General features: G+C 43.9%; 2 protein-coding genes and 1 long non-coding RNA gene across 9 annotated transcripts in view; 2 read left to right on the top strand and 1 right to left on the bottom strand.

Moving 5' to 3' along the window:
• Nptn (neuroplastin) overlaps positions 1–1026 on the top strand; it is a 69467-nt gene extending 68441 nt beyond the window's left edge. Inside the window, exon 8 of the mRNA XM_052188176.1 lies at positions 13–1026. The gene's annotated coding sequence lies outside the window, so the exon portion shown is untranslated. The remainder of the gene's footprint in view (positions 1–12) is intronic.
• A 1-nt stretch (position 1027) lies between these two features.
• Positions 1028–22503, bottom strand: part of Rec114 (REC114 meiotic recombination protein) — a 92788-nt gene continuing 71312 nt past the window's right edge. The window contains exons 3-7 of one of the 3 annotated variants that reach the window (XM_052188178.1): positions 15301–15384; positions 8236–8455; positions 6776–6810; positions 5899–5964; positions 1028–1247 (exon numbers count right to left, since the gene is read on the bottom strand). In XM_052188178.1, the coding sequence (XP_052044138.1) occupies positions 1083–1247; positions 5899–5964; positions 6776–6810; positions 8236–8455; positions 15301–15384 (570 nt within the window). In that variant the 3' untranslated portion in view covers positions 1028–1082. Of the gene's footprint in view, positions 1248–5898; positions 5986–6775; positions 6811–8235; positions 8456–15300; positions 15385–22503 lie in introns of all 3 variants that reach the window. The other 2 variants (XM_052188177.1, XM_052188180.1) reach the window with 2 other exon arrangements.
• Positions 4895–17135, top strand: LOC127688977 (uncharacterized). Of its 5 annotated transcripts, XR_007978802.1 has the most exons (6): positions 4895–5232; positions 5875–5961; positions 12285–12436; positions 14297–14390; positions 15322–15405; positions 15756–17135. It is a non-coding gene; the product is annotated as an uncharacterized LOC127688977 (long non-coding RNA). The 5 variants fall into 5 exon arrangements; XR_007978801.1 differs by lacking the exon at positions 15322–15405; XR_007978798.1 differs by lacking the exon at positions 15756–17135 and having other exon boundaries at positions 15322–15478.

Here is a 22503-nt window from a genome sequence, read left to right as displayed (position 1 = left end):
TTCTCTTTACAGCTCTTTAGGTTCCTGAAAAACGATGGCAACATGACCTGCTAAGTTTTCTGCTTGGACCTCTTTGGTCTCTCTCCCTTTCAAGTGAGCAACACCACAATGACCGTCTAAAGCATGCCTTATTTAGCCTCTCCTATAAGGGTGACCTAGCCAGGTACATTTTAAACAATGCTTCAGTGTAGAAGGTGTAAACTATTTTGGGCTTGATGTGCTGTGAATGTTGCTTTCCCTCCTTTTGTTAAAATATTTAAATAGAAGTGAAAGGTCCTCGGAGGATCAGATCATGCATGCGCCATTTTTTACTTATGCAGCTGTTAAATTGGCAAAGCTCTAAATGCACTGCTGCCATCTAGTGATCATTTTGTAAAGTACAGCAAAACCTACAGATATATACAGTATATAAATATATATATATATTTATATTTTTGGGGGTGGGAGAAATCCAAAATAAAGTCAACGCTTGTTTCATTTTTAAGCTGCTGATACTCATTCCTTATTATTTGTCGTCAGATGAGGAAGCTGCAGTTCTGGTACAAAATGATGAGAGTATAGACTTAAGTCTGTCATTCTAAGGGCTTACCCTATAACTTTAAGAACCTGGAACAGTCCACTGAACGGCTAGAATGAATTGCAGTATATATGTATGATTGCTTTTTAAGTGACTATTTTTCCTTTTGTCAAATCATGTAAATTCTGAAATCTTTTGCACTGATGTGTCAAACCTTATTCTTGTATATTCAATCAAGGCAACTTTTATAATTTCCCATTTGTTTTCAATGACCCTGAAATGTTAATAGCATGGTGATATTCTATGCAACTCTAGTTATACCTTTTGGTTTGACACTGTATTTTCACATTGATTTCATGACTGATTATAGATTTTATAACCTGACTGGGTTCTCATGCGGTACTAACTGTAGATGCATGTACTTGTGTTCTGTGTAATTATTGAAGTGCAATGGTGTACAAAAAAAAGTGATTCACCTGTTTTTAACAATAAAACATTGATAAAAGGTGCTTGGAATAATACTCTTTATTCAGATACCTTCAATTCCTTAATTGTGTGTAGGGCTTTAGTTTTTCAATCCTGTGATCTTTTTAAGTTCCTTCTCCACCTCTTCCACAAATGCTGGGAAGTTTTGATCCATGAGGCATAAGCGTAGAAAAGGGCCCAATTCTTCTGTTCCCCATGAAGATCCTTCATAAGCTAGGGTCAGCTTCTCTGGTGCCAGGATAGACTGCAGGGGTGCCAAAAGACCAGAGGGGTTGACTGTGTGATCCCAGATAATTTAACACAGAAAACATTGCCTTGAAATTTAGAACAACATAAAATGTTACTGTCTTTACAAAAAATCCTTTTCTATACTTAGGTTTCACATTTATAATTCTGTGCCTACAATTTCTTTCCTTCATCCACCCCACTCTGGAGCACTGTATTCTTCTCCTCCCTCATTCTGTCACTGCCCCAATCCCCAATTATAAAAAGAAAACAAACAAACAAACAAAAAACCCAAACCAAAACCGACTAATCTCAAATCCATGGTCCTGCTTCTGCATCCCAAATGTCTGGATTGTAGTCAGATATTACTTACCAGGCACAGTTTTACATTTTCTGGACGTACATAGACAGTGAGATAAACTTGGATCTTTAAGAAAACATTGATGTATCTAAAGTTGAGATCTGGTTAACAATACTACTGTAATAACATTCTTCCTGTGGAAGCTGGATTCTGAATGAAAGAAATGGGTTGTCTACCTGGGGGTGTAGCTTAGTGGCAGAATACTTGCATAGTGTGACTAAAGTGCAGAGTTTGATCCTTATCATCGCTAAAGAAACAGGGTTGGGGTGACAGGAGGTGGTCTTTGTAATTGGCCTCCCAAAGGACAAAAGGCATGCTTTTTTTGTCATCTGAGTAATTTGACAGAGACATGCAGCCTCTCCCATAATCAAGAATATAGGATGCCCTAAAACTCTCATGTTGTTGATTGTAGTCAAACTCTTAAGGCTGGACTGCATAGCTATGAATCTCTTCTTCAGTCTTCAATTTGCCTTTACAAAAATGTCATGTATAAATCATACTGTACAGTCCTTTTTAAGGAGTCAGCCCTTTGATTTTTTTTTTTTTGACTTGACAGTGAAATAAAAGTAGTATGTATTAGTAGAAATTTTACTTCAGTGTTTGGCTTTTCCTTGGGCAGCAACATAAGAGCTCTACTCTGGTGATGCTGGCTGCATGGTGACCCCTGGCCTCCCATCACAGGCTTGAAGGTCAAAGCCTATACCACGGTTATGTAGCTAAGCTAAATGTTCCAGAGGTAGGTGGTTTAAAACATTTTTAATATATTTCATCTTAGAATGATTTGATAAAGATTTAGCCAGACTAAGTTAAGGAGCAGCTGTACTTTTGGCTTCTTTCACTTAATATGGGTTATTGCAAAGTGTTATTTATAATTCACTACCTTTTTGAAATTAAATATTCTATTGTGCAGATGTACTACAATTAAGGCATTCTTCTTCAATTGGCCTGAGTTGCTTTGCTTTTTGTTATAAATGTTCAAGTTTGGTTATTTTGAGATGGGATCTCACTATGTAGCCTAGATGTTTTCTCTGACTTATTACCCTCCTTGGTTCACCTCCCAAGTCCTGGGTTCCAGGCATGTGTTACTGTGCCTCCTTAAATTTAGAGTTTCATCTTAAAGTAGCCATACCTACGAGTACCTGGGTTAAACATTACAGTAAGTACATCTAATGTGTGACCAACTCCTAGGGCCATGCCATCTGTACTCAAAGTGCAGCACTTGCTAGTGCAGTTTTTCTTCTTATTGTAACTGTATGGAAATGCAGAAGCACACAGACCACAATGTACATACAGAGGTCAAAGCATGGCTTTTAGCAGTCAGGTCTTTCCTGCTACTTTGTTGAGACAGAATCTCATTGTTTCCAGCTATTGAATCAAGCAACGATCTTTTATTTCTGCTTCCCATCTTGCTATAGGAATGCTGGGATTTTAGGGTTCCCAGAACTGAACTTGGGTTATCAGGCTTGCCTGGAAAGTCCTTTTACCCACTGAGCCATCTTACTGGTCCTGTGAGTTTGTTTTTAGTTTTAGCCATCCTAATAAACATGTATGGCTGTCGTGTTGCAGTTTTAACTTATATTTCCCTAATCAGAAATAATACTGAGCATCATTTTGTGTGCTTATTGGACATTCATAATTCATATAGCATTTGGTAACTTGCAGCATCTTAAAACCAATTAAGGAGCTGGGGAGATTAGCTCAGGTGGCAAAGTACCTGATGGGCGAGCAAAGGACCCAAGTTTGATCACCAGAACCCATGTGAAAAAAGCAGTGTGGTATACCTATAGTCCTGGCACTGGGAGTGACTGTCAGTTCTTTAGGGTCCCAAGAAGCACAGCGTGGTTTCAAAGCCCATATATTGCCAAGGATGACCTTGAACTCTTGGTCCTTGTACTTGAGTTGGAATTACAGACATATTAATAGAACCCAAGGGTTCATGTGTTGCCTACACCACCAACCCTTCATAATTCAAGTTACCAGCATTTAAATGTTAGTTTACAATTAAGTCTGTCTGTGCTTGACAGTTTGGAAGATGTGTAATTGACCAACATGGAGTCAGTGAGTTCCAGCTCTACTCTGATGGGTCTAGTTTTGGTGCTCTGTCTGTCTGTCTGTCTCTGTGTGTTTCTCTGTGTGTGTGTGTGTGTGAGAGAGAGAGAGAGAGAGAGAGAGAGAGAGAGAGAGAGAGAGAGAGAGAGAGATGCTTCACATTAATGCTGTTAGGTATATGCCTTCCTTTCCTGACAGGAAACTTCCTTTTTATTTCCTTTCTATGTGTTTACTGCTTGGCTTGGTGCAAAAGTTTCTCTAATAACAACATGTATCAATAACAGAAATTTACCTTTCTAAATTTAAATTGGGTTTTCAGATTCTGCCTAAAAGAAATAGACTACAAAAGTAATATGTAATCATGTTCTCCATTGAAAACCACTGTTAATCACAGTATGTTAATTTTTTAAAAGCTATGAAACAGCACTATTCCATTTTTATAATATACTAAATTTGGAAGAATTTATTTCTCCATGCCAGTGACGGAACTTGACATCAGTTTGATTTGCTTGTTGCTGGAGGAGATTGCCATGACACACATGGATGTGAAAAAGTAACTTTTTCCACCTCATGGGTCCTAAACTCAGGTCATCATGCTTAGCAACAAGTACCTTTAGCCACTGGGACTCCTTGCTGGGCCTGATCACAGTTCTGTCTATAGTAATTCTGCACTGTAGCCACTGAGAATAGCATTTATCTTGATCTCATTTTTTTTAAAGATTTGTTTATTTTATGTATGCGAGTACATTATCTTCAGACACCCCAGAAGAGGGCATCAGATCCCTTTACAGATGGTTGTGAGCCCCCATGTGGTTGCTGAAAACTGAACTCAGGTTCTCTGGAAGAGCAGTTGGTGCTCTTAACCACTGAGCCATGTCTCCAGCTCGATTCCAATCTGGACTGTATCGTTATTATGATAAACATTCTTCTATATACACTTACATAGCTGAAACAACGTTTTAAGAAAATATGATACTAAACTTGTTTTGTATCAATTGTCTTCCAGAAGTTTATCCAACTTTGTATTCACAGGATTATCTGCCCAAAATGGCCAGAGCAAACTTGGGCTGTTTCTGTTCTCATCAATGCTGTGTAATCAGGTGCTGGGACACCGCTGACAGAGTGTTCTCTTTGTCAAAACACAACACCTTGCCCTACTAAGACACTCCTGAAGTGGGAAAGTCTGTCTCCTGCTGGACAAGGTTTTTTCCTCTTCACAGTTGCTAGGGCATTAAGAGGTAAGAATTCTTCGCCTTTCTTTTCTGTGGGTACAGGCTGGAGATTAAACCCAAGGCCTCATACATGATCAGCATTTGTTCTCCTGCTGCCTTCGTTTAAGTTTTTATCTGTAACTCTTATTTATCTTTAGTAAGCAGGCATGCCCTCCCCACAAGCCCCTTATCTTTGTTACCACTATTTGCACAGTTTAATAGATGCTGTTTAAATAGAAAGGACTCCTCATCCTTTCACAATGATGAACATACGGTTCTGTGAAAAGCATGAGTTGTTGGTATAAGCCCTTGCCTGGTACAGCCAGCATGTAGTGAACCAAAGATTCCTCAGTGAAGTCCAGCAGAGGTGGCAGCCAACTACTGTAAGTGTGAAGGGAGCTACAAGTGGGCAGGAGCCATCTGCAAGGAGGGCTGAGTGGCAGGGTGTTGAGAAAGTCAGCAAGCAAAAGGGTGGCACACAGCTGCTGGTCCATGGACTTAAAGAACTGGTAGAAGATGTGGGTCTGTACTCATGGGCAGCTTATGTACCAGCTTTTATCCTCCCGTGTCTTTGGAACTGAGCTGCTCATGTTAAATGTTCTGGAGTTGGCTCCAGAGCCATCTTTACCAGAGCCCATGTTCAGGAAAACAGCAATAGGGATTTTTTATGCCTTCCTCCTACTCTCCATGTTCCTTAGTTGAAATTATAGCACTAAAAGATGGCCCTTGAAGGAATTAGAATCCAGATTTGGTTTTGGTATTTGTTTTAGAACAGTTTATAAAACCTAATTCCAAAATTAAATTGGATTCCTTGATTCTTTAGGAGAAGCAGTGCTTCAAGTTCCTCAGTACATACAGCCCGTCTACACATGCTGTCCTATGTGATCTAAGGGCGGGGGCAAGGCTCACGGCAGTACCTTGTCCTCGACCGACTTCATCTTCTGTTTAAGAATACTCTAGGGTTCTTTTCTAGGACAGAGAAAGAATAGAGGAATACAAATTCTTGTATTTTGTTCCCTTTTTAGGAACAAAATCCAGCACAGAAATACCTGAGCTAGATGTGTCACTGAAGTCCTTTCCTGTAGAGAACCTGTCCCAGCTGCCATACACAGGTGCTGCTCCAGGGTCAGGGAGGGCTGCAGAGAAATATGCAGTTAGAAAGGAGGGAGGGGAGAGGGGTGGTGGTGGGGAGTGGAGTGGGACTATGTGTCAGGAGCCCTTAGATAGGTCTGGTTCACGTTTTAAATTCCTATAGTTTATCATGTGTTACAGAAGTCAAACTTTGGTGCCTAGTGTCCCTCTATCTCTGCTGTCAGTGCTTTTGTGGGCTACCTATCAGTTTAGCTCACACGGTGCTGCAGTAAGAAAGATGTCAGCCAAAACGTGACCACCCCCAACACTAAACAGCAGCTGAGGGTTGCCATGCCCTCTGAGTGTGGTGAGCTCTTGGACAGGGTGGTTCAACTTAGCAGTGGAGGGAAGCTTTGTACACACACTAAGACTTTATTCTTGCTACTACTGCTTCTGGACATCTGTGCTCACAAGAGGTCCTAAGAACTACCACTTCTTCCTGTCTCCTCCCCACCCCTAGCTCCTGCCCAGCCTTCCCCTATAGTGGTGTGGGTTGCCTCAAGAGCTATCTGGCTGAGAAACACCTGGTGAGGCCACAATTAACAAAATTACAAGGCTAGGGAAAAGTAAAACCTAAAACATATGCCAAGAAATGACTCAAGAACTTTAATTATTCCTATCTGCAAGGAAGGGAACAACTACTCTTAACTAAAAAGACAAGGCATAGGTAAATGACACACCTGAGTGTGTCACAATGACCTGAACTTGGCCAGGCCTCAACTAAGAAAGCATGCGTCCAGCTTTATGTCTCAGAAGTCATGGGTCAGCTTGGGAAATGTCTGGTCTAAGACAAGCTTGCTGTGGGCTGTGCTTGTGCTCAATGGCTTGGCCTTCTGCCTTGCCAATTCAGTGAGTCTCCTATTCCTTCTGGGCTCTGGAGGGTCTGACCTTTGTTCACTGGCAGAAGGGCAGAGCTGCAAAGGTGGTTGTGCTGGCAACAGCGGTTGTGACAAGTGTGGTTTCTGTTTGTTCTCCAGGCACTGTTCAGTGTTCCTCCCCAGTACTTCTCTGAGATCACACAGCTACCAAATAACAGGCTAGGACTCTAACCTAGATCTGTTCAGATACCAGAGCTTGTGGCCCTTGCATAATATCAGGCCCTTTCACCTATCCAGAACACAAAATTACAGATGAGAAGAGTCCCTGAAAACAGACTTAGTCCTTTCAGGATGTTTGTACCCAGACAGTCTGGCACCATTCTTTAGAGCCAGCACACTGGAGCCTTCGTCTGCTGTTGTAGCTCACAGTCTGCATGTGTTCCCACGTGGTGCAACCATACTTGCCTTATTTGGTAATATGCACATAGGCAGGAAACAAAGACTGAACTGTACCAGTGAACTTGAAGTGCCTTGGCACCACAGCCACTGCTCTGGTCTGCACTTGGATAGCTCTCTCTCTCAGCCATTTGAAATCTTTAGACTCCATGTATTGGTCAGCGTATACATATTGTTCAGCAAACTATACCTAACTAGGTGTCAACAAGTTCTGTCACTTGTTCAAAAGGAAAACCCCATTTACCTAGGGAGGCTCAAAAATGTCTTGGGTTAGAAAGGTCTGGCACCTGTGTGGCACACACAAGTTTTCCAAGATTCTTACTTCAGCTTACATTTTGGGCCCAGCACACTGGTACAAACCTGGATGCTGGGGCAGAAGGATCACAGGTTTACAGGGAAGATCTTGTCCAAAACCAAATCACACCTGTTACTATCAGTAGTAGTTTCCATTGTTGTCTGGGATGAAAGGCCTCTGTTCCCTCTGAAGTGCTCACTCTGAGATTCACTGCCCTGAGCTGCCCTTGAGGTTCTGTGAAGCACGCTCCCTTGGGGTAGTGGTAGTTTGTCAGGTGTCTTGCTTAGGTACTTTGAGAAACAGCCTGGCTTGTAGTGTCAGGAGCCAGACCCCTAAGTCTTTTGGTCCCACTAAAGCAGACAGTGAACGTGGTAGATAGTGTTTTACTGTGATGAATGGTCTTGACCTTGAGGGTCCCGGGATCACACTTTGAGAACCCCTGTTCTGTAATGACATTGGAATACAGATGGGGTTTCCTGTCTTCTTTCTTGGCCTTTAGGCAGCTAGTTTGAAAGCATGAACCTTGAATTTAAAAGATCACTCAACATTAGATTTTTTTTTTAAATGTTTTTGACTGGTGTGTATGTGTGCATGTACATGTGAGTGGGGGGCCAGAAGATCATATTGGGTCATGTGCAGCTGGTGTTACAGGTGGCAGTGAGCAGCCTCCTCCCACTCCACCACACGATCAGCATTATGAGCACTCACCCCCTGCTGCAGTGGGTCCTTCCCTTGGCTTTCACCTGCCTCCCGTGGGCCTGGGCTCTTCTGAAGCTCCTGGGTAGTGCTGTCAGGCTCCTGAACGGTGACGTACTGGGCCAGGCTCTGCACACAGCCACAGCAGTGCTCCAGCGCCGCCTCCTTGGACTCCCCACTGAACTGAATGCGAAACATTCGGCTCTTGTTCTGTGTGAAAATGAAATGTCATCATTGAGTATCGTTCACTGTGAGATCTTCCGGGGAACACTCTCTTCCTTGTTGGGCAGGTGCACAGAAGCCAGGGACTTGTTTCTGTACCTTTTTAGAAGCCTTACTTTGTGCCAGAATTCATTTACCTCAGGCAATGACACTAGCAAACTCGATGGTCATTCCACTGACTGGAAGGTCAGCATTTTATCTTGCTTTCAATACAGAATTTACAGCTGATATTTTTTATTTTAAATAGAATTTTAGGTTAGCATAAACAATAATAGTAAATTTCAAAGTATCTCATTCCTTAAATAGAAAAGCCTGAAAAAAAAATATGATAGTCCTGGTTCACTAAAATGTTGCTGACTAGGACAAAGGGAAGAGCAGGCTGGGCTGGGAAGAAGGCTCTGGGGTAAGGTGCTCACTGCAAACATGAGGACCTGCACTGGACCTCCAGCACTCACATAAAAGCCAGGCATGCACTTCTGCCTGTCATCCCTGCACTGGGGAGTGGCCAGACAGCCTCAGTGAAAAAGTAAGTTGTGAATTCAGTGAGAGAGCCTGCCTCAAAAAAAAAAAAAAAAAAGTGGAGAGTGCCTAAGGAAGACAGCTCTGCTCTGCTCTGCTCTCAGGGGGTGGGAGGGCAGCCGGCTGCCATGTTAAATGAGGCAGCGAACTCCAACATCCAGGGAGGAGGGCACAGGGCACAGGCACATGCCAGAAGTACGTGTATCCTTAGGACACATGGCGGCTACACAGCCATACAAGATTCCTTTAGTCTCCTGTATGAGTTCTGTCCTTGGGCAAATTGGCAAATGTGGGGCAGGTGCAACTAAAATAAACAAACCTACAAGTAACATTAAGTTACTTGATTCTAAGCTTAATATCAGACCTGGATCATATAGTAACATAGAGCCATTATTTAGTACCAGTTTCCTTTTTCCAATCTAATATTCTGTCTAGATGAGTCAGCCCACCCAAAGCTTCCCACACAGCACTGCATACATGCTCAGTTTTTTCCCACACGGTAAGCAGGTGCTGAGATTAGCATGTAGATTGCCCTTGCCCTTTCCATGTTAATCTCGTGAGTGTGAAAACATTCCCAACCTCAGTGAAATTCTAAAAGTTCCTATAAACAAGTTGCTGCTTCCACCCCTCTCCCCTCAGTTTATTCTGTCTATAAAATGTGCCAAAGACTTGGGCTCTAGGGAGCATGTAGAGCCCCTCCCCATATTCCCATTCACCCAGCTTTCTGAGGGTAATGTCATCACTCCCTTGAAGAGTAAGTACCTCAATCTGTTAGAAGTCACCTTAGAACTCTCCCATGTAATACATAATATATAGGTTGTATTTTGTGCATATTTTAAGCCACAGTGCTGTAGCCTAATTTTCTATTCAATGGGTGTATAAAAATAGAAGTATAGCTCATTACTTCTAAAAGCTAAAGCATATCTCTTTATTTAACTGGCCTCCTACTGACGGATATTCAGGTTGCCCCAACCTTTCCCCTATTATAACTCCTGAATGCAGACTTGCTGTGTGCCTGTTCCCTGTGCATTCAGAACTGAGATGTTTCTCATGGTCATTTTTGTAAGCAGATTTTCACTTGCATTTCTCTGGTTATAATTGAGCTTGAAAACTTTTTCCTAAGCTTCTTAGTTCATTTGTATCTTTCTCTTGTGTGTGCTTATTGCTGCCTTTAGCACTTGAGACTTCTGGATGAATAATTTCCAAATTTATCAAGTCAGTTAAAGCAACTTGGAACCTTCTGAGAGGAAAAGGATCACAGAGCCAGTAGAGGGTGTCAGAGTTCCTGGAGCTGCAGTTACAGGCACTTGTGAGTGAGCAACCTGTGGTGGAAACACAACTCAGGCCTCTCCAAGAGCAGTTAAGTGCTCCTGTCTACTAAGCCATCTCCCCACCTCCAAGGAAAACATTTTCAAGTTCACAAACTGTCCAGACAGTTTGGGTCACCTAAGCTGTCAGCCACCTAAGAATTACAGTATTTTAAGAGGTGATTCTGGCCAGGCAGTGGTGGCACACGCCTTTAATCCCAGCACTTGGGAAGCAAAGGCAGGCAGATTTGAGTTTGAGACTAGCCTGGTCTACAAGTGAGTTCAAGGACAGCCAGGGCTATACGTCTCGAAAAAACAACAACGACAACAGCAGCAATAACAAAGAGGTGATTCTGATCTTAGTTAATTTCAAGTTAGGTAATTTACAGGAAACTCCACAGACCTTTTGAGAACAGGAAGAAGGCTGAGTGCTGGCCTCTGCACTGTCTCCATACATAGCACAATGGAGGCTTTTCTTCCCAGGAGGGAGTAGGCTTACCAAGTGCCACTCTGCAGCAGATATTGTCCCCAGCTCTGGAAGGTGTGCTACTCCAGTGCCACACAGCCACAGGGGCATCACAGACCTTGAGTAGCCATCTGTTTTCCTGTTAGCTTCAGATTACTGAGGTTTAAACTGCATCTCAGTCTTGAGGCTCAAAAGGACAGTCACTAACCCAGGATGTTGAGAGGCCAGGCCCTGAGGAGGTCATTAGGATTACGGAAGGTCACTGGGCAGAGCCCAAGTGACTGAATCTTGGGTGCTTTGTAAGACTAGGGGGCAAGGCTAGACACATGTTTGCTCCCTGGTTCTTGCCATAAGATGTCTTTGAGACCTTGTCAGCAAGAAGGGCCTCACCAGATTCCAGTCCCTTGAGCCCCCAAGACTGCAAGCTGTGTAAACCTGTTTTCCTTTATAAAGTAGCCTAGCCTGTTATTTCATTATAGCAGTGGAAAATTAACTTAATACAGCCAAAAGAACAAACTTCAGTGTATTTGCTTTGAGGTAATCTTCAAAGCCCAGGATAGACAAAATCAACAAATTTCTTTAGTGAGTTGCTAGGATAAGAAACAAAGATTTACTCCTTTCATCCAAAGTGTCTTTCAGATAGTGTCTGCTGTTAGTCCAGTAGCCAGGGTTCTCACTAGTGATCTCACTGTTTAAAGGAAGGAGACCCATTTTACAAGCCTATGTCGTCTGTGTATTCTGCTTAAAGAGAGAAAAATACAATGTTTACTATCTGCAGAATTCAAATTATGTTAAATTTCGGCTACAGGAAAACAAACCTTACCTCTATTTGTCGATCTGAACAATAGGGTATGTTGTACAGGGATTGAAAGCTCTGTTAGTATGTGACATCAAGACAGTACAGAGGAGGAGGAGAAACATGATGTTGCTAAGTGTCAAAGTGTTTGATGGAGCCTGCAGATGGCTCAGGGTAAAGGCACTCGCTACTAATTCTGATGACCTGATTTCTGTCCCTGAGACCTACATGCTAGAAGGAGAAACCCAACTACCCCCAAATTGTGCTGTGATTGGCTCTCCCGTACCTCCCTCCTACCACCCAAAAAATAGTGATAAAAAACATTTGCTATAATGCATTGTGCAATCCTGGCAAACAACTCAGTAAATAAACTACAACTGAAATAGAACCTCCTTGATGTAATAAAAACCTAAGCAGCAGCTAGAGATGCATTTACCACTTGAACACCATAACCCATGCAGTCAGGGAGAGGCCAGGACACTGACACAGCCACAGGGGCCAGGGCTCAGTGTAGAGGCTGGTCACTGTCCTGCTGCTGTGACATGTACTTGGCTGAGAACAACTAGAGCAAAACAGGGTTCTCTTGGCTGGGGGAGGGGGGGTCATGGGGTTCTGCTCACTGTGGAGCAGAGGCGTGGGGGCTGAGGTGGCTGGTCACATGTCATCTGCAGAAAGATCAGTGCTGGTGTTCACTAGACTGCCCTGCCCACTCCACTTCATTCCATCCAGGCACCCAACCCACATCCGGCTGAGTCCTGTCTCCTCACCGAAACCTCCAGAGGCGCCCGCACAGTCATGCCTAGAGCTGTCTTTCCTAGGTGATTCTAAAAGCAAGCCAAATTGTTTTTATTTTACTGAACAATGAAGAATAGCCATCACAGGTAGGGAAAGTACTACAAAATGTGAACCACTGAAAATAAATAATCATTATTTGTGGATGAGAAAATCACTTTCCTTGAAACCTAAATATTAACATGTTAATAAAAGTTCAATAAGGAGGTTAAATTTGAATTGACTTAGAAAAGAAATCAATATTAAGTAGCTGGAAATAACTTGTGGATAAAGAATATCATTTATATAATGGCAAGCAAAATACTTCTAGTTTTAATTTTTAAAAAAGTCTAAGGGCTGAAGAGATGGCTCATCAGTTAAGAGCACTGCCAGCTCTTCCGGAGGTCATGAGTTCAAATCCCAGTGACCACAAGGTGGCTCACAACCATCCGTAATGAGAAATAAACAAAAAAACCCCAAAACTATGGGCTGGAGTGAGCCAGGCCCAGAGAAAGTGGGGTGGGGGCCAAAGGGAGAAGGGAAAGGGGGAGTGGGAAAAGTACTTATTGACCTCAGTTCAATTCCCAGCACCCACATTGGTCAACACACAATTATCTGTAACCCAGAGGATCAGAAGTCTCTGACCGGGGGCTGGAGAGATGGCTCAGCGGTTAAGAGCACTGACTACTCTTCCAGAGGTCCTGAGTTCAAATCCCGGCAACCACATGGTGTCTCACAACCATCTATAATAAGATCTGATCTGACTCCCTCTTCTGGAGTGTCTGAAGACAGCTACACAGCTACAGTATACTTATATACATAAAATAAATAAATCTAAAAAAAAAAAAAGTCTCTGACCACCAGGGGCATGTGCACATACATTTAAATAATAAAAACCAATCCCTAAAAAGTCTAATTATGACATGTATTAAAGCTTATGTAAATTATTCATATACAGTGTCTAAATGCTTTGAAGCAAAGTTAATGTAAATGGAGTATGTGTATGATTTACAGAAGAAACACAGATGTTTTCCAACATTAAGATGTCTGTTAATGTTGCCATTGTACCAGTATTGTTTATGTCTATTTCCCAGGAAAGACTGATTCACAGCAGAGCTCCTGGTGTTCTTTCTGCCCCCTTTTCTCCAATGTTCCTTGAGCCAAAGATGAACGTTAAGACGCTGGGTTGGAACTGTTACTCTCTGTATTGTGTCCACTTGTGGTCCAGGAAGCCAGTTCTTTGGTTTCTTTTAATGGTCGTTACATTTCTTTCTGGTTGTTACATTGTTAAATACTACCTGTGACCTGCTGAGGTAGGCCTTCTTCCTAATGTATTAAGTAAGCATGACTGTAGCCACCTTAGAGACAATGAGCAGGAATAGCTTCTGAGATCCACCATTGTACAGTGGCAGGAAAGCTCCTGTGTGTCCTCCATAAGTGTTCCATACTACCACAGTTTGTCACCCAGATCCATAGCAGAAAGAACTGCAAGTTTAAGTTAGAGGTCACTGGGAACCCCTGGAAGTTCACAGACCCTTGAACTCCATATGTTCTTTGGAGTCTATGCTCCTGGCTAAGAGCCGTTCACTAAATACTCTTGAGCTCTCCTTGAATTCCTAAGGTCTGACTTAAAATTAGTATCTGTCCCCTAAATTTCATTATTATATGCTTGGCCAGATGTTACCAGATTGGTGTGTTCTCTCTCTCTCTCTCTCCTCTCTCTCTCTCTCTCTCTCTCCTTTTTTTTTTTTAAGATTTATTTATTTTATGTATATGAGTACACTGTATCTGTCGCTGTCTTCAGACACCCCAGAAGAGGGTGTCAGATCCCATTACAGATGGTTCTGAGCCACCATGTGGTTGCTGGGAATTGAACTCAGGAGCTCTGGAAGAGCAGCCAGTGCTTTTAACCACTGAGCCATCTCGCCAGCCCTAGTTTTGTTTTCCTAACACAGAGTTTTTCTTTGTAGCCCAGGCTGTCCTGGAACTTTGCTCTGAAGATCACGCTGGCCTTAAACTCACAGATCCCCATATTCCTCTTTGTCCCTAGTGCTGGGATTAAAGGTGTGTACCACCACCACCACCACCACCACCACCACCACCACCACCACCACCACCACCACCACTACCACCACCACCACCACCACCCCCCTACCAGCTTCATGGTTTTTTTAAGGGGCATCATCTAGGTGATTAGTTTGCATTTCTTTGATATTTAACATAGCTAGCAAACAAATAAAAGGGAATTTTAATTTTTTAAGATTTACTTGCATTATTTATGTCTATATGTGTAACGTGGGGTGGGGTGGCGAGGGGGTTCACAGAGGTTAGAACTGAGAATAAGATCCCCTGGAACTGGTTACAGGTGGCTATGATGCCATCCCATGGGCATCACAGTACAGCTTACAGAAGTGGGTTCTCTGTATTTTTGGGTCTCAGAGATGGGACACAGCTTTATCCACTAAGCCTTTTACTGGCCAGGAATTTTGTTTGTTTGTTTGGTGTTTGTTTTCTGAGGCAGGGTCTCGCTACATAGTCCTGGCTGACTTGGAACTGTGACCAGGCAAGCTTTGAAGTCACAGAGATCTGTCTGCCTCTGCCTTTGGAGTGCTTGGATTTAAAGGCACACCCAGTTCCTATTTTTAAATATTACAATGAGAAGAAATGACAATATATATTCAATGGAACCTTCAAAATACCTTTTTAAACACCTAACCAGACACACTGCCATCCCGTCTGCTGCCGGTGCTCACCCAGCACAGCCCCGTACTGGCCACCAGCCTGCATGCCAGGGGAACTCCTACTTGCTTGGAGTTTTGCTTACTGAGCAAACCTTTCTTCAACACATTCTTCCAGCACTGGTTACCCCCTGCCCCAGGGGCTCCCCGTGTCCCTACCTTGCCACATACACAGCAGTGGGAAAAGTGGGGCATGAGTGAAACTTGGCTGGCCATGCGGCTCAGTGCCATCTTGCCTTTATTGTTGTTCCAAACAGAAGACAGTCCATTCGTCTTACAATCTTCAGCCAGCTCTTGCTGCCAATGAGCGAAAACCCTTCCTGAAACAGCAATTAGGTGGGGTGAGTCACAGAAACAGAAAGGACAAATACCTATTCATAAGTCACACATGGAATAATGCCACCAAATGCCAAGGTGTGTACCTTGCCAGTGCCAAGTCCCAGCACTCATTTAAAAGCCGGCTCCCAACCTCTTTGTATTAAAATGAAGAAAAATACCAAAGTAGTAAACATCATTCATACTTGTAAAATTACTGAGAAACAGGCTTCACTGTTCTCACTTAGGGGTTTATGAAACCCACTGCTAACTGCATGGTGAGATTCCTCATCATAAGAACCCTGTTTTCTCAATAATGGTAAATGTGAGGCCAGTTGGTCTTGTGAGTATTCAGTTCTTCATTTATGTCTGACAGAGAAAAAGGAAAAACCAGCAGAGAACAGTAGAGGCTACACACCTCGGAGAAGTGTTCAGAGGACCCAGCACCGACTGCAGATCGGATAGGAAGGGCCCTGTGGCCTGTGGCTCTTCAGCTGCCTGCATGTGGCTGGCGTTGCAGCCTGAGTTGGAATATGCTCAGCCTGATCACCCACTGGGAGCAAGAACTCCGTGTGGACAGCCTTTTTACCCTAGAAGCTCAAGAACTCTGAAGACAAAAGAAAATGCCCGTGGCCTTTCCAGTCTCCCCAGTTTGCTCTTCCTAAATTTATAGTGGTAATTTTCAACTTCCATCAAAATTCACCAATAGGCCTGGCGGTGCTGGCGCACGCCTGTAATCCCAGCACTCTGGGAGGCAGAGGCAGGCAGATTTCTGAGTTCAAGGCCAGCCTGGTCTACAGAGTGAGTTCCAGGACAGCCAGGGCTATACAGAGAAACCCTGTCTCCAAAAAACCAAAAAAAAATAAAAAAACAAAAAAATTCACCAATAGTTTCTTTTTAAAAACAGAACAAGAAGTCAGACAGAGCCTTTATGGTTTCTTAAGAAAACTTTCTCATAGTGGGTATGGCAGTACACACCTGAAATACTTAAGAAAACTGACGCAGGAGGATTGCCACATTTGAGTCTGCTCAAGTTTTACAATGAAACTTGGTCTCAAGATAAAAACAGGGCCGGGCAGTGGTGGCACATGCCTTTAATCCCAACATTTGGGAAGGCAGGTGGATTTCTGAGTTCGAGGCCAGCCTGGTCTAGTTCCAGGACACCTACACAGAGAAACCCTGTCTCAAAAAACCAACCAAACAAATAAATAAAAAACAGGACAAAACCTCCCAGATTAGTAAGAAGAAATGTGTCATTATGCCATCCCCAAATAAGCTGTTTCAGGTGGCAGGCTCTGGGGAGGCACTGAGTACACATCAGTGCAGTGCTTATGGACCACAATTTGGTAATATCAGTAATGCAGATGTGTTTATCCTTTGACCGACAGGCAGAGTGCTAGGGATGCATTTGCAGATCGGTCTGCACCTGTTTTGACACAATGCACGGACATTACCATGCTAAATCTTACTGCATTTATTTGTTTATTTAGCAAGAGGGAGGAGGCAGAGGGGTGCCATCATGCAAGTGTGGAGGTCAGAGGCAACTTGCAATATTTTCTCTCCTTCCACCTTCCAGAGGTTAAATCTAGGTTAGGCTTGTGCAGCAAATCCTACCTGCCGAGCTACCTCTCAGCTCCAGAACAAGCTATGTTTTTGCTAGTTAATGTGAAACGTAGGTTCCCGCCCCCCCCAAAAAAAGTGGTGTTTAAGATATTTTATATCACTTCCACATTTTAAAATAAATATTTGGAATTCAGTTTTTCTTTTAATTTGTTTTGTTTGTTTTGCGCTTCATGTCCAGACTGTCTGTACCACAAAATGAAGGAACCAATCTCTGGCCTGTGCCTGACTCTCCCTTTCTCCGTTCAGACTCTGACCACCTTTATCTTGCTGGGTTTGGGCAGTTCCTGGAGTTTCCAGGGCCTCAAGAGCACGTGTCCATAAGGACAGTTGACTTTCCTGCCCTGTGCACCATGCAGATCATTCCCAGAGTCTCATCACCATGTTGTCCTTGACCCCACCCCACAGTCACACCGAAAGCTTGCCATGGTAGCTTGGTAGCTCACGTCTCTTTCCCTCACTGAACTGGTTTCTTCAGTGGCTCAGATGCACTTCCCCAGTCCCTGTCCAGATATGTTTCCTTGCTATATACCTCCTGCTGGCCTCTAACACCATGCCCTCCTGCCTTAGCCTCCCAAATGCTGAGGTTACAGGCCTGCATCTCTACACTTGGCCTCTGATGCCTCCTGGTTCCAACTCTGCTGACCAGTGTAAGCTAGCCACTGCCCAGGAGGATGTCACTGAAAGTAGGATCACTGGTACTGAACAAGATAAATCAGCTTTAAACCCATGCCAAGTGTGACGTCATATGCTTTGATGTGAACAGGGTACATTCATGAAATGACAAAGCATTCCCACCTGCTACAAAGATCCTGAATCTGAGAGAAGCACAGGAGATGATGGCTCCAGAAATAGCTGGGTGACTAACCGCTGATAACCCTCAGTCCCAAGCTCTGGGTGCCAAAGGCTTCCTGATGAAAGGGGGCTGGCATGCACTCGGGTGCTGGTGGTGATGTATTTAAAAAATGAGATCCTGCCTGAAGCTTCAGGGCTGTGTTTCCACTCCCTTCTGAAGTTCTGGGTTTATGAGTTCAAATTATACTGAAAAGAGGAAAAATATTCCCAATAGTAGTATCTTTGTGGACAAAACATGAGGAAAGAAAGAAGAAGCAAAGTGTGTGCTTTCAACAGTGACAACCAGTGGTTAACCCGTTCACCAAAGAGCAATGCGTAAAAGTCATTTGTAGGCGGGTCAGGATTAGATCATAGCCTAGGACTTGAATATGGGTATTTCTACTCCACTAAAAATCTGCCATGTTGTGATAGAGAAGGAACACCAGTCTGATTTCCAAGGGGTCACCTCACATGTCTCACAGAAACACATCCTATCTCAAACTGATGATCATAGCCTGTAGCCTGAGATGCTGCACAGGAACTCGCTGGGTCTGTACTCTGTACCTTCTCCGTGCATGCCAGAAACACAACCAGGTAGTCTCGCGCTGAACCACAACTTAACAGTGAGGCCGACACATAGTAAACAGCAGCCATGAGTAGGCCACAGCGTGGCGCTGGTTACAGCAGTCATTCCTGCCAATTACAGAGCGCAGAGGCTGGGCCACAGGCCTGCTGCAGCATTTGCCTCACACTCTCCCTGATAGAGCCACCTGCTAGGACTGACTGGCCTCTCATGGTAACTGCAGGCTGAGCCAATCAGCTCTCTCTCTCTCTCTTGGGGCGCCCCACAGGGCTCTGAGCCCATGGGCTTTCTTTCAAAGTACCTTACAAAGCTTTTATTCTTCCTAATAAAACCTTCAGACACACCACAGGTCTGCTGGACTGAGTTTCCCAGGCTACTTATTCCTCCTTCATTCCCAAAGGAAACCTTTTTACTCGGACAACCTTTTCTGTTGTAACTTTTTGAGAAATGGTCTCCTCGCACAGTTCACACTGGCCAAACCTCTCAACCTTCCTGTTTTTATCCTGTGATGTAAATTCTGAAACATACAGGGGTAAGAAAAATAGCACAATGAACTGATCTGGTTACAACTGTCACCACAGAGCCCCTCAGTACACCTACTCCACAGCCACCCACACCTGGATCATTCTGAAGCTGAGACATATCTGTAAATATCGCAGGATGTCTTTCTTCAAGGCTAAGGTTTCTAAAAACATAACCACAGGCTGCTGTGGCGGGCTGGGGGATGGGACTGGGTGGGCTGCAGAGAGTAGGCCGTGTGTGCAGGTCAGGTGCTCGGGCGCTGCTGCCGAGCGGCAGTGGAGCAGACAGTCGGCTCCGAGGACATCATGGTAGGCTGGGGCAGCTGCATGAAGTCAGACACAGTAACCAATGCCCGCTCATTGAGATAAAGCACACCAAGCATGGTACTTTGAAATATCAGACTGTGCTCCTAACACTGGCTGCTTTATGATCCCCTTGTATGATGGGCTGGCCCTGCTCCTTGCTAGCTGCAGCACTCTGGAGAGCTGGCCCACACCTTGCCTGGGCAGTGCTGGAAAGCTGGCTGTGGTGATGTGGGTGTGGGAGGGAGAGGGAGAGCTGGTGGTGGTGGCCACTGGAGAGCTGGTGGGCTGAGCAACCCAGGCTCAGATCCAGGGATGTGAGTTGGCCCTCACCAATATCTACCTCATCTATGAACTGCTGGAATAACCAAAGCTACAGATCTCCATGACACAGGACAACAGGATATCTTAGCAGAGTCACAGAGAAGAACCAGTATTGATGTGCTGCAGAAGCCAGGGACCTCGAACAGAACAATGACTCATTGCAATGAACATTTACAAGTAAAGCTGTGTGGGGCAAAGGGTATACTGTGTGACATACCACAGCTTTATGGCAAGATGCTTTCAGTTTATCATTTGGGGGATGCAAAGGTGGGGAGCACATATGGAAGGGTGGGGAGATGAGTGGGATTGGGGTGCATGATGTGGAATTCACAAAGAATCAATAAAAAGTTAAAAAAAACATAACCAGAAAACCAAATCTTTAAAAATTAACAACTCCTTGTTATCAAATGTCTTTGACAATATCACATTTCTCTGTCTTCTAGCTTTTCTCTATAGTCCTTCATTTTGTGACCAGGTATCCAAATGCTGTCCATGCTGTGGCATGGCTAGGACACATGCTTGCTCTGACATGGGGCTGCTGTGTCCCTTACTCCTGCAGACTTCCCTGTCTTTGCTCATCTTCCCTTGCGATCTCTATTGAGACGTTAAGTCACTGAGTAGATCAAAAATCAACAGATTTCTTTCTCTAAAGGGTTGATGAGTAAATATAGGAGTGTGGGCTGTGCAGTCTCCAGGCCCCAGATGAACTTAGGCCTGTGGTGTGGGAAAGTGGCCACAGTCAAAGAAGTGTGACTACTGTCCAGCAAGGCCTTACCATGGACACTGAAATCCGCTGTACAGTTTTTCACATCTCAATATAGCATTCCTTTTTCAATGCTTTTTAACCATTCAAAAAGGTATAAATTAGGGGCTAACTTATTTTTTTAAGATTTATTTATTTCATGTATATGAGTGCACTGTAGTTGTCTTCAGATACACCAGAAGATGGCATTGGATCCCCATTACAGATGATTGTGAGCCACCATGTGGTTGCTGGGAATTGAACTCAGGACCTCTGGAAGAACAGTCAGTGCTCTTAACCTCTGAGCCATCTCTCCAGCCCCCAGGGGCTAACATTTTGATCCTTAGATCCATGTAAAATCCTAGTGCTAGCATGTAGTAGGTAAGAGGACTTCTGGGCTGGCTGGCCAGCAGTCCAGCCTAATCAGCAAAACTAGGTCCCCGTAAGCTCCGCTACCTTGAGAAAGCAGACGGTTCCTGAGGAGTAACACCCAAGGCTTCTCACCGCAAACGTGCACCCATGCTCTGAGGTGCATCCACATACCAGCACATGCATACTACATACAGACAGGAATGCAAAGCTATTCCTGGCCCATCGCAGCCAGAATCCCCAGACTCACCCTCACAACTGTCCTTGTGCTGCAAGCATGCTTTTCATATGGATCCTGTCTCTTGTATTCCTATAGATCAAGAACTTTGATCAAATCCAGGTTCCTCTTTCCTTGGATTTTGCTAGGCCACAGATACATGATTCTACCATAGGCACATCATGTCTCTGTCCTATGTGTATGAATTTAGCAGTTATTATAAGCACTGCCTATACTCATTAATTCACTAGAAGTTTCAAAACAAAAATCCTGTATGCTTATCTATGTAGGACTTCCGGCCTAGTATGGTGGCACACGGCCATCATTCCCATAGGTCCTTTCAGTTTGCAGTTTCACTTACTTGGTTTTAAAGAGGAAACTTGTGCCATTTCTGCCTAAGAGGACTAAGAAGGTTATAAATTCTATTACTGTTATAAACAACTTAAGACTGAATAACTTCTGGAAGCATCCTGCACACATAGGAAGCAAGTGCAGGAGGATTGTGGGAGCTGGTGAAAGGGAAACGAGCTGGGGTGAGACTCTGTGCTTGCAATCATTTTCCAGACTGAAGCCAGGCACCCTGGTACACATCTGTAATGCCAGCACATGGGAAGAAGATCAGAGTTTATAGTCATTCATGGTTACTTAGCACCTTCAAGGATAGCCTAGGCTACATATAATTCTGTCTAAACCTTAAAAAAAGATGTATGGATTTTTATGTCTATGAGTGTATTGCCTGCATGTATGTATGTGTATCATGTGTCATGTCTGGTGCCTAGAGGTCAAAAGAGGGTGTCAGATCCCCTGGAACTGGAGTTAGGGATGGTTGTGAACCACTATATAGGTAATGGGAATCAAACCAAGATTCTCTGTGAGAGAAACAAGTGTCCTAAACTCCTGAGCCATCTCTCTATCCATCCATCTCAGAAACCTTTAAAAATTAGTAAAAAACAAATTCCAGATTGACAAAGAGAAGGGGAACCTACTGAGCTTATAGTCTCAATGAGCTGAGAAGGAAGAAATGGGGAAAAGTAGACATGGTTGGAGCTGGTTAGCTGGTTACAGGGTTGCTGAAGCAGACTGCTCTCTGGCACAGCTTCAGAAACCTGCCTCAGGGGTCCTGACACCTCTGACTGACCTGCAGTCTGGTCACTGATGCTATGACACCAACCCTGTTCAAGAGTAACCTCTGGAATGAGAAACAACACCAGGGAGACAGCCTAGCAGTCCCAGGATGCCAGAGGCAAGAACAGTTTCTGCAGCTGGAGTTGAAAGCCTTCCCTGGATGCAGGGGCCCCTCAAGACACAGCACTCCTCAAAATGCTGTGGAATCAGCTGCAGGGCAAATGCTTGCTCTAGCCCATCCTAGAGAGTCAAAACAAGTTTCTAAAGGGTCAAACTGATGCTAAGTACTTTACTTGCTTAAAATCCCCAAAACTCTCCTAAGGGGCATAAACCAGAGTAATGCTTCACACTGTAAGAATCATGCCTGATCAGAAATCACCAATATATGAAATGTCAGACAGCTCAAGAGGCTAACAACAATTATTCAGCTTCAAGAAAAACGAGTCAATAACAAACTGGAATTGCAGTGCTGATACACAGGGAAGG

The sequence above is a fragment of the Apodemus sylvaticus genome, chromosome 7 (genome assembly GCF_947179515.1).
Source record: "Apodemus sylvaticus chromosome 7, mApoSyl1.1, whole genome shotgun sequence".
Classification (NCBI taxonomy): Eukaryota; Metazoa; Chordata; class Mammalia; order Rodentia; family Muridae; genus Apodemus; species Apodemus sylvaticus.
The sequence above is the reverse complement of the archived record's forward strand: the minus strand, read 5'-3'. Positions and strand labels throughout refer to the sequence as shown.